General features: G+C 63.8%; 2 protein-coding genes across 2 annotated transcripts; one reads left to right on the top strand and one right to left on the bottom strand.

The window, feature by feature from the left end:
* Nucleotides 1-60: 60 nt before the first annotated feature.
* Nucleotides 61-6,882, bottom strand: APBA3 (amyloid beta precursor protein binding family A member 3). The gene is made up of 10 exons (XM_074163694.1): nucleotides 5,658-6,882; nucleotides 5,215-5,254; nucleotides 4,617-4,762; nucleotides 4,384-4,470; nucleotides 3,680-3,838; nucleotides 3,165-3,344; nucleotides 2,766-2,978; nucleotides 2,088-2,207; nucleotides 1,147-1,287; nucleotides 61-1,021 (listed from the first exon to the last, which is right to left on the bottom strand). Exons 1-10 carry the CDS (start codon nucleotides 6,753-6,755, stop codon nucleotides 950-952), a joined length of 2,256 nt encoding a protein of 751 aa, XP_074019795.1. The 5' UTR covers nucleotides 6,756-6,882; the 3' UTR covers nucleotides 61-949.
* A 59-nt stretch (nucleotides 6,883-6,941) lies between these two features.
* On the top strand, nucleotides 6,942-7,987 carry MRPL54 (mitochondrial ribosomal protein L54). The gene is made up of 3 exons (XM_074163908.1): nucleotides 6,942-7,030; nucleotides 7,270-7,426; nucleotides 7,733-7,987. Exons 1-3 carry the CDS (start codon nucleotides 6,955-6,957, stop codon nucleotides 7,863-7,865), a joined length of 366 nt encoding a protein of 121 aa, XP_074020009.1. The 5' UTR covers nucleotides 6,942-6,954; the 3' UTR covers nucleotides 7,866-7,987.
* Nucleotides 7,988-9,768: the final 1,781 nt, after the last annotated feature.

Here is a 9,768-nt window from a genome sequence, read left to right as displayed (position 1 = left end):
TGGCTCAGAGCTGAGACCCCTCTGCTGCAGCCCAGCCAGGGCTCCTGAAACACAGCCTCCCACATTCCCTAAAACTTTTTATTTTTACATCAACCAAGCACACAGGCAAAGTCAGGTCAGTGCTGCCTTGGCCGCTGGGGGCCAGAGACCCACTCATGAGAGGACATCACCAAGGGCTGCTCCTTGGGGCTCACAACCCCCTGCTCCCCAGGATGTGGGACTGGGCAGTGCCTTGTTCCCTTCTGCTGTGCTGAGGGACAGCCCCGAGGGCTGTGACCCAGGGTCCCAGCAGGCTGGGGCCGGGCTGTGCGTGCAGAGCGGTTAAAGGCAGCACTAGGGAAAAGCAGAGGTAGTTTCCCAGCTCGGTGCAACAGGTCTAACAGGGAGATTGTTTGCACCCCCAACAGAGCCAGGGAGGAGGAAGAGCAGGTCTCAAGGGTGCTGCTGCCTGTAAGGCTGAGTCTAGGAGCTGCCAGCTCTCCCTTGGGGGTGCTGGTGCGCACTCACACACTAGGGTGCAGGGTCAGCACTCCTCTGGGGCTGTGCTGGGGTGAGCCATCCCCACACGGGGAAAGGCACCGTTGGTGAGTGTAAAAGCACTATCTGTGGTGACTGGATGGGGTGACCTTTCACGCAGGGTTCCGTCTCCTCCTGCCAGCACCAGGCCAAGGTGAGGGAGCCTGTGAAGCGGGACAGGCACCATGCAGGCACTGTGATGCAGGGAGGGGTGAGTGGAGGGGAAGGAGGTACCCAAACTGTGGCACCATAGGCCCTGACGCTGCTCAAGCTGGGTATTGGACTCCCAGAGTCTCCCACTGTGTCCTGAGTAAAACAGAAGTGCAGGATTAGGCCCTGGTGGGGACCAGAGGGCTCCAATGAGGGCGCTGGGGCAGGTGGCCCCGGGCTCGCTCCTGCCTTGCCCCAGGCACGTGCAGTGACAGCCAGCGGCTCAGAGGAAGATGGGCTGCTCCTGCCCAGTCAGTAAGCGGTACGTGGAGGCCGGCATGGTCTTGATGCGGACCTAGGCAGAGACACACACATCAGCTGGGACACACCAGACCCCGGTGTCTGGAGGGAGCTGGTGCAAAATGCTGAGCCCAGTGTGCTGTGTGTGTTCTGGCTGTTACCCAGCCTGGCCCAGCTCACCTCGCTAACCGCCTGCGTGAGGATCTGGATGATCTTCTCGTGAGGCGTTGCCACCACACTCTGCCCGTTGATCTCGATGATGCGGTGCCCCACACGGATGCCGCCTCTCTCTGCGATGCCCCCACGCATCAGGCTGCAGATCTGGGGAGCAGGGAGCGCTGGTTGGATCAGAGCTGTGCCCACAGCCCAGGGCCATGGGCAACCACCACCCCAAACCCTCTCATCCGTGCAGGCTTCCAGCAAGAGCTCTGGACTTGGATGCTGTCTCCTTCAGCCCATGGGCATGCAGCGAGGACAGGGATGTCCCTTTGTGTTGCTGCCACCGGAGCAATGTGCTGAGCTGTAGGGCAACGGCAGCCCCCAGTGTTGTTCCCCAGCTAACAAAGAGCTCAGCTCCCTCCATCCACCCAGCGAGCCCTCCTGCTCCCATCAAGCCTGGGCTGCAGAGCCAGAGCTTCTCCCTGGGGTGGCAGCTCCTGCGTGGGTGTGGGGTAACTGCATCTCCAGATGGGGAGCATCAGTCAGTGCGTGATGCAGCCGTGCCACCCCCTCCAGGGCCCACCCACCCCATCAATGCCCACGGGTGCTGGAAATGCTCCTCTCTGCCTTCCCAACACAGCCACTGTGGAGCCCAGAGCAGGGCATGGCTGGGGCACTGGGGACAGAAACACATGACTAAGGTCACGCCAAGGAAGCCAGGAAGAAACCACCACCCCAAAAGCAAACAGCCGAGGAGCACTAGGGAGATGGATCCAACGGCTGGAGCTGCAGGAGAGCTAGCAAGAGCCTTTTCCTGTGGCGCAGCAGAGCCCTGCGAAACCTCAGCCCTGGCAGGCACAAGCAGCGCTGGAGCTGTGCACTCCTCCATGGGGACACAGCCAGAACTGTGTGTCCCTCGGGGGCAGCTGAAGCCCTCGGCTGACCCCAGCCTGGGCACTCACCACACCGTTCTCGACACAGAAACCCAGCTGGTACTTGGAGTCAGGGCGGCGGATGACAGCCGTAGTGACAGGGGGACAGTGCACGATGTTCAGCGTCACCTCTGTCTGGTGCTTCAGCTCCTGGAAGATGGGATGGGGCTTTGTCAGACTTTGGAGAGCTATTTGGCATGATTGAGAGGCTTGACGCCCTCATGGGAGAGCTGAGGATTAGCTACGTGTTTTCAATGGGGAAACTGAGGCACACACAGGGATACTGCCAGGCTCAAATTCAGAGAGAACAACTTATAAATCCAGTTCAAAACGTCCCACTTTTCCCCTGAGGCCACACTGTCCTTGCTTTCAGCTCCTTCCTGCCTGGGAGATAGAAGATGCAACAGGTTCCCTCCAGGACAGGCACCTGCCTCCTCACCCACCCTTCTCCTCAGGGAGGGCCCTGCCTGCACCCCACCACAGCAAGTTTAGTCCCCAGCTTTGGCCCTGCCTCATCACATCCCTTCCTCTCAACCACTCCGAGCAGTGACTGTCACAGCCCACAGGACGGATATGGCCCCCCACAGCCTCCTATCACCCACCCGCCCGTGAGCCAGGAGCATTGGGAGAGACCCCAGCAGTACAGACACTCCCAGGCCGGTCCCCGTCTCTGCCAGGGTGGCAGCAGGAGGCCACCCCCCAGCTCACCCGGATGATGCTCTGGCAGGAGGTGAGGGGCAGCCCCACCAGGCTGGTCCCGTTGACGGACATGAGGCGGTCCCCGATGCTCAGCTCACCCGACCTCTCCGCGGGGCCACCGTGCATCAGGTTGGCGATGACTACAGTGGGCAGGATGGAACCCCAGCCTGACTCCACGATGGCGATGCCCAGGATCTCCCCCTTCTGCTTCCGGATGCAGACCTGACAGGGGGAACAGACAGGGGCACGTGTCCCAGTCCCAGCACGGCTGTCCTGGGCTCACAGCCAGCTGGGATGAGGCACAGTTTTGAAGCGAGCAGCTCAGCTGCTCAGGGAGCCATGGAGGGGACAACACAGAGGTGCCAGCAGGTAGCCCACATTGCCCCACTGCTCCAACGCAGCTCTTACATCCTTGCAGTTCTCCTGCCGGGAGAAGTGGGTCAGCTCCGCGTTGTATTGCTCCTGGTCCTCGAGGGCACGGCTGTACTGGCGAGGGCTCAGCTCACTCGGGTCGATGCTGTTGGCCTCCAGGAAGCGCTGGTAGGCCACGCCGAACGCCTGCCCGATGGCCTGAGCGATAATCTGGGCCTGGGGAAAGAGGGGTTGTTTGTGCCCACAGCCCACAGCCAACGGTCTCATGGCCAAACTGGAGTCAACAGCTGCCGGCACCCTGCAATGCCCAGCACTGGGAGCTCCAGGGCATCCTGGCTCCTCCCCTGCCTGAACTGACCACTTCACGGTGCCCATCCTCCTCCCTTTTCTGCTGGGCCCCTCTATGTGGCAGAGGTGCTAAGGCTGGGCTCTTTCCCCCTTTCCGTGCGAGTCAGAGCACAGAGACCCAGAGTACCCCGGCGTTACAGCAGGATGGGACCCAGGACCCCAATGCCACCCTGCCCTCCCAAGGGACTCGCATGTCGCCTCACATCGGCTGAGTGGAAGACGTGGCAGATCATCTTGTAGAGCCGCTTCTCCTCTGCCACCTCCGACCGCTGAGGCAGTTTCCGGCGCGCCATGAGCACCACGAGGGAGCCGATGTCGGCGATATAGGAGATGGTCTGGAGGGAGTGATCCATCATGGCCTCCTGGCAAAGGGAACACGGGCAGAGACGCTCAGCCCTCCCCGGCCCGATGGACCCCGTGGTCAGCCTGTGAGCCAGCCAGGCACCACCGTGCTGGGACACAGCCCAAGTGCCTGGCACAGGCTGGGCAGAAACCACATCTACGCTAAAAGGTACAAACAGTTCCTTCGATCAAGTACTCATCCGTGTCTCTGGGTGCTGTCAGGGGACAAGGCAGCTCTTCCCTCTTACTGTAAAGCAGCAACTAATCCTGAGGTAAAAAGCTACAGAAGTTGCAAGCTTAGGTTTCCTGGAGCTCGGTCTGGGAACCCAGCAGCACCCATGACGCGCAGTTTGCATGACAAGCCTTGTGCAGCCATACAGAGAGCCAAGGGACAGGACACGCCTGTGTGGGATGGCTGCAGAGTGACACGTCTCCTCCCAGACGCGTGTCCTTATCCGTAGGCCATCCTTGGGCATGACCCCACTGGCAAAGCAGAGATCCCAAGGCCAAACAGGAAGGTTTCAGCAGCCCCAAAGCCATGCGGGTGCTCGCGTTTCCCGCTCACCTGTGTGTCAGCCGTGAGCACCTTGATCCTTTGCGTGGAGACAAACAGATCCACCTCCGTCATGGGCTGGGACTCCCCCTCTGGTGCCTGCAGAACAAAGCACCCAGGAGTGGTCACTGCAGCTGCCAGGTCTCCTCTGGGTCCCTGCCCCACAGCCGGAGATCCTAAGTGCTGCCCCATGCCCATGGGCTGTGCCCGGCTGGTGGCAGTCATGCCCCCCTACCCTCCCGCACCTTGATCCTGTCCACCGCCTCCTGGGCCTGCGCCATGCGGACGCTGGTCGGTGGGTTCCTCTCCGAGACCAGCTGCGTGGAGCCCAGGTACTTTGCCCCAAAAATCACACCGTCCAGCAGATCCTCCGGGTCGCAAGGGCCTGGAACTGAGGCATTGGCAGGGACTAAGCAGGGGCTGGTCCCCCACTTCTGAAAACTGGGGATACCAACTCCTACTGCCTATTAGCTGCACTCTACAAATGGCAAAGCAGCTCAGTGCTCGGTGGACAGGCTCCTGCCATCACCAGGGGACCAACTCTGACCCCAGGGCTGCTTCCCTCTTCCCTCAGGGACACCCTGGCATCCCTCTTTCACCCTTCCTAAGCCTGAACATCCCCCCTCCCTGATCCCTGAAGCACCCCCATTCACTCAGTGAAGGGTGAGGTAGGATTGAACGAGCCACCCGGAGTCTGCAGTCACGTGGGCACATTGGTATAGAGCCAGGTGCTCCCTCCCTGACTGGGACCCCTGGCCACCCCGCTGCATTCGGAGTCAGAGCAGGAGGCAGTGGGTCAGGACTCCTGTATACTTTTGCTGCTCAAGCATAGAAGCAACTCACCCTCTTTGAAGGCCGAGCAGGAGGACGGGGGTTCTCTGTTCTGCAAAGTGACAAGAGAGCAGGTGAGGCTCTGGCTGGGATCCCAGGGATTCAGCCTGCCCGTCCTGCAGCCAGGCTGCCCCTGGAGCACCAGCAGTGTCCTCAGGCTGGAGGGATCAGGGGGTGCATGGTCCTGGGGTCAGAGGCTGTTTGAACCCACCAGCCTCTTCCCCGGGCATGCACAGATCAGACAGCCATGCAAGCATCCCCCCTGCATTCAGGGCAGCAGGAACCAAAGCCAGTACCAAGAGTCTTGTCTGGGCACCCCAGCAGCATGATGCCCTGTAAGACCCAAGGAAAAGACATCCCTTGCTCCTGTCTGCCCCCACCCAAAACCCCACGAGGGAGCAGAGCCAAGAGGCATGTCCTGGCTCACTGTTGCAGCCTGTACGCAATGCACTCACAGTCACGCTGCCCTGGGGTGGCTGCTCTGCCTCTGGGACTGGAGTGGGAGGCAGGGTCACCCAAGCCGGCTCTGGGGAAGCGTCCCGATTGCCCTCACAGGTGGAGTCAACCTCGCAGAGCCCCTCTTGATAATACAAGCCACTGGAAGATCCCTTCTCTGAGCTCTCTGGCCTCTCAAGCCCTTCAGGTGTCTCCGCAGCAGCTGGTTCTTCCTGAGCCTGCAGCATTTCCAGGTTGGTCCCGGCCAGGACATCGGACCGTGCCAAGGGCGTCTCGGTGCTGGCCTCGGGCAGCCCCCCCTCGTAGCACAGGAGGCTCAGCAAGTCCTCTCGGTCGGCCTCAGCAAAGAGCAGTCCATGGCAGGGCCGGGAGCAAGCTGAGTGCTGGGCACAGCAGGGCCGTGTCTCTAAGCCCTGGCCTGTGGCCACATGCAGTGGGCAGGGCCGGCACTTGCCCTGGCACTGCCCATAGCTCTGCTGGGCCCGCTGTGGGGCCGACAAAAGGGCTGTGTCAGCACTCGTGGAGGGCAGTGGGCCCTGCTCCGAGGCAGGTGAGTGGTCGGAGAGGTTGGAGTCAAGGGTCTGGAGCTGGGCCAGCAGGCCCTGGAGCTCCGAGGGTTCATCCTCTGCATTCTCAGGGGCCTCATCCAGCTCCATGCCCGTCAGGTCGCCACTGCTGGGGTCTCGGGGACGTCCTGTGCCCCGAGGGGTGCTCCCGGCACTGGGTTTCCAGCCAGCAGAGTCCCGTGGCCCTGCAGCCTCTGCCTCGTCGTCTGTCTCTCTGCCCAAGTCCCGGCAAAGCTCGTCTTGTCTGCCCGCACCCCCTCCGAGGTCCGAGGCTGAAGCAGGGCCCGAGCTGGGCCCAAGAGTCCTCCGCTGGCCCTCGGGGGCGGGCAGGTCCCGCCCGGAACCGCAGTTAGGGCGCAGGGTGACGAGGCGAGGCCCCTCCGGCTGCCCGGCACCCACCCGGCGCGCAGGGGCGCCAGGCCGCACCGCGGGCCCTTCCTCCGTGTCCATGGCCGGCGGCTCCGGGGCCTCCTCACCGCCGACATCAGGGGGGGCGGGCGCAGCCGCCTGGAAATCCATGCTGCCCTCCATGGCCTGGCTCCGGCCCGGGGCGCCAGGGCCAACCCCACCGGCGCCGGCTCTTCTCCCCGGGCCGGGCCGGGCGGACACTCTCGCCGCCACCACCGCCTCGGGAGGGGACGGTTCCACCGCTACCGCTTCCGCTTCCGGGCGCCGCCGCGCATGCGCAGTGCGGCACAGCCCCCTCCCGGCGTGCCCCGCGGCGCCCAACATGGCGGCCCGGGTGCTGCTGCGGGCGGCGCGGGTGGCGCTGCCGGGCTCGGCCCGTGGATACGCCAAGAAGCCCGGTGAGCCTCGTCCCGCCGCTCGTCCCTGCCGGTGCCCCCGGCTTCGGGGCTGGCCCACGGCCCTCAGCCCCCGTCCGCGGTCCTGAGTCCCCGCGCGGCCCGGTCACGCGTCCCCCGGGCCCTCCCCAGTGGCAGCTTAGCCGCCTCCTCACGGCACCTCGCCCCGTGCCCCGGCTCCCGTCCATTCCCCTGCCAGCATCTCTGTATCCCCGGCCTTGACCGTGCCCTTGTCCCCACAGCTATGAAGTCCAAGGGCAAGAACGTGCCGAAGGAGGGGCTGCAGGGCCCGGAGGTCTGCACGGACCCCGTCATGCTCACCACCTATGCCATGGGGGTCAATTACTTCAAGGACGGCCCGGAGGTGGCCCTGAAGCCCGACTCCGAGTACCCCGACTGGTAGGTGGTGCCCAGCCCCCTTGTCTGTGTGCAGAAGTGGGGTCCCTCCTGGGGGCCCATCCCTACAGAGGTTTCGTCCCGGAGGTACAGGTGAGTGTAGGAGAGACAAGGACCTGCTCTGGGAAGAGGAAAACTGCCGCTCTGCAGCCCAGAGACCTTCCCCGAGGGCCAGGGGAGGAGAGCAGGCAGCACCCTGTATGTGGTGGGTGAGGGATCTGCACGTCCTGGTCACAGCCATCACTCTGTCCCGTGCTTGTCCCTTTACCCTCCCTGCCGCAGCCTTACATCCTCTGCGTTCACCCCCAGGCTCTTCAAGATCCACCTCGGGCCCCCCAAGAAGCTGGAGGAGCTGGACCCTGACTCGATGGAGTATTGGAGGCGCCTGCGGAAGTACAACACGTGGCAGCGCAACAGGCTGAAGAAGGGCAAGAAGCTGTAGGTGCTGGCAGAACTCGGGGTGCGGGGACCACCCTGAGTGCCAGCGCAGGTGGCGCTGGGACCAGCTCCTGCTTTTGGTCTCTTTTTCTTGCTGTAAATTAATAATAAATCTCTGTGAGGCTGATACCTGTTACGGAGGCTGTGGCAAACCCAGGTCTTCACCAAGCTCAGTGCGGGTCCCCCCTCATGCCGAGGGGCTGGTGAGGGGCTGAGGCAGCGCAGACCACAAATTCTTGGTGTATTTGCTAAAACAAAAGTTCATTTTTTTGCTCGTAGAGGGAGCCTGTGCCACCAGGTGGGTCCTGCTCCCTGCTGTGTCACAGCCTGCACTGCAAGGGCCTAAGGTCCCCGTGGGGGGTGTAGTGGGGTTGGGGTGGGGAATGACTCCACTGGTGTCCCTGTGTCCCCTGGGGGAGCTTTGGGGGCTGAGCAGCCTGTGTTCCCCGGGGGTGGGAGGATGGGGGCCAGGCTCTGGCAGTGCAGTGGGCGAGGTGAGGGGGGACATGGTGGCCCCTTGCAGTGCCACCCCTGCGCCGTGCTCTCGCTTTCTCCTCCGGCAGCAGGAGACCAGCGGCTGCTGGGATGCTGGGGTCCCAGCTGGGCTGTGCAGTGACGGCAGGGTCTTCCCCACAGCAACAGGGGCCTCGCTGCCCTGTCCCTACCTGTACCCAGCCTGGCAGAGCCCAGCAGCTTCCCCTGGGCCTCGGTCCTGCCCGTGCATGGACTCCCCCGGCTGAGAGGTGCCCCCGTCCCCTTGGTTTGTCTCTGACTGGGACTCGCTGCCCTGCGGCTCCTGCCTGGCCTCAAGCTGGGTTGCGGGGACAAAGCAGCCACCTGGGAGATCCTGCAGCGAGGAAGGGGTGATGGAGCTGCTGCCTGGCCCAGCAGCAGCCGCAGTGCCCCCCACCCTGGGGCCGGGGCTGGGGGCCATGAGCAGCTCCCCTGGGGGCTGCGGGGCGGCTGGGTTGGCGGCTGCGACGCCCCCGCGCTGGCACAGGAAGCGGCAGAGGAAAGCAGAAGTGCCGCGCTGCAGCGCGGGGGAGTGTTGGGGAGATTTTGGGTTGAACCCTCATTTCCTCTGCCTGGGGCTCAGTGCGCACCCTTGGAGCTGACGGGGCTCAGGCCGGGCCGTATCCAGCGGTGAGTGCCCTGTCCCTGCCGGGCCCCTCCTGCAGCTCACCCTCCCCTCGCCACCCCCAGTGCCTCCAGCCCCCCAAATCCAGGAGGGGGCGAGCAGAGGAGGCACTCGAGTCCCTGCCCTCTGTCTCAGAGTCCCCCGTCCCCCCCAACGTGGGGTTGTGTCACCCAGCCACCACAGATGGCTTGGTCCTGGGGACAAGCAGCCACCTGGGGTGGGTCGGTGGGGAGAGACTCAGGGGGAGGAGGAGAGGGAGCCCGTCCCTGGGTGCTGCCCCCATCCAGGGTGACTCCTGCCGTGCTCCCATTGCTGAGGAAGCTGTTGCCAGGGACAGGGGCAGCTGTGGTGGGTCCCAGCCCCAGGACCCCCATGTACCCTCCCCTAACTCCTTTGCAGGCTCCTTGTCGTGGCCCGGCAGGGCTCATGCTGGCTGTGGGGCCACCACCCAGGGGCCTGGTGACAGTGGGGGGGCTGCTGCCAGAGGGAGAGGGGTCTCCAGGTTCAGCCCTCTGTGATGGGCCCCATTCCCCATGTCCCCTGAAAGGACGGGGAAGGTGACAGGGGACATCCCCTCTTTCCAGTCCAATTGGACGACATCCTGCAAAGGTCCCTGTCCTGGGGCTGGGCTAACGTGGCCCTGGTTCCTTGCCTGAGGCCAGGGGTGAGCGGGGTCACCTGTGCCTCTGTCACAAGTCTTCTCCCCTGAGCACAGAGGGGGAACTTGTGTCATTCCTGGCTGGCTGCTGCAGCCGGATCCACCAGTGCC

This window comes from Numenius arquata, chromosome 25 (genome assembly GCF_964106895.1).
Source record: "Numenius arquata chromosome 25, bNumArq3.hap1.1, whole genome shotgun sequence".
Lineage (NCBI taxonomy): Eukaryota > Metazoa > Chordata > Aves > Charadriiformes > Scolopacidae > Numenius > Numenius arquata.
The sequence above is the reverse complement of the archived record's forward strand: the minus strand, read 5'-3'. Positions and strand labels throughout refer to the sequence as shown.

What these genes read in the sequence shown, in the direction of transcription:
- MRPL54 (XM_074163908.1), top strand. Translation starts at nt 6,955, where the DNA reads ATGGCGGCCCGGGTGCTGCTGCGGGCGGCGCGGGTGGCGCTGCCGGGC. An exon ending in TGGATACGCCAAGAAGCCCG is followed by an intron (nt 7,031 to 7,269) that starts GTGAGCCTCGTC and finishes TTGTCCCCACAG; the next exon opens with CTATGAAGTCCAAGGGCAAG. An exon ending in GACTCCGAGTACCCCGACTG is followed by an intron (nt 7,427 to 7,732) that starts GTAGGTGGTGCC and finishes GTTCACCCCCAG; the next exon opens with GCTCTTCAAGATCCACCTCG.
- APBA3 (XM_074163694.1), bottom strand. Translation starts at nt 6,755, where the DNA reads ATGGAGGGCAGCATGGATTTCCAGGCGGCTGCGCCCGCCCCCCCTGAT. An exon ending in GGCAGGAGAACTGCAAGGAT is followed by an intron (nt 2,979 to 3,164) that starts GTAAGAGCTGCG and finishes TCCCCCTGTCAG; the next exon opens with GTCTGCATCCGGAAGCAGAA. An exon ending in TCTGTGTCGAGAACGGTGTG is followed by an intron (nt 1,288 to 2,087) that starts GTGAGTGCCCAG and finishes CCTGCTCCCCAG; the next exon opens with ATCTGCAGCCTGATGCGTGG.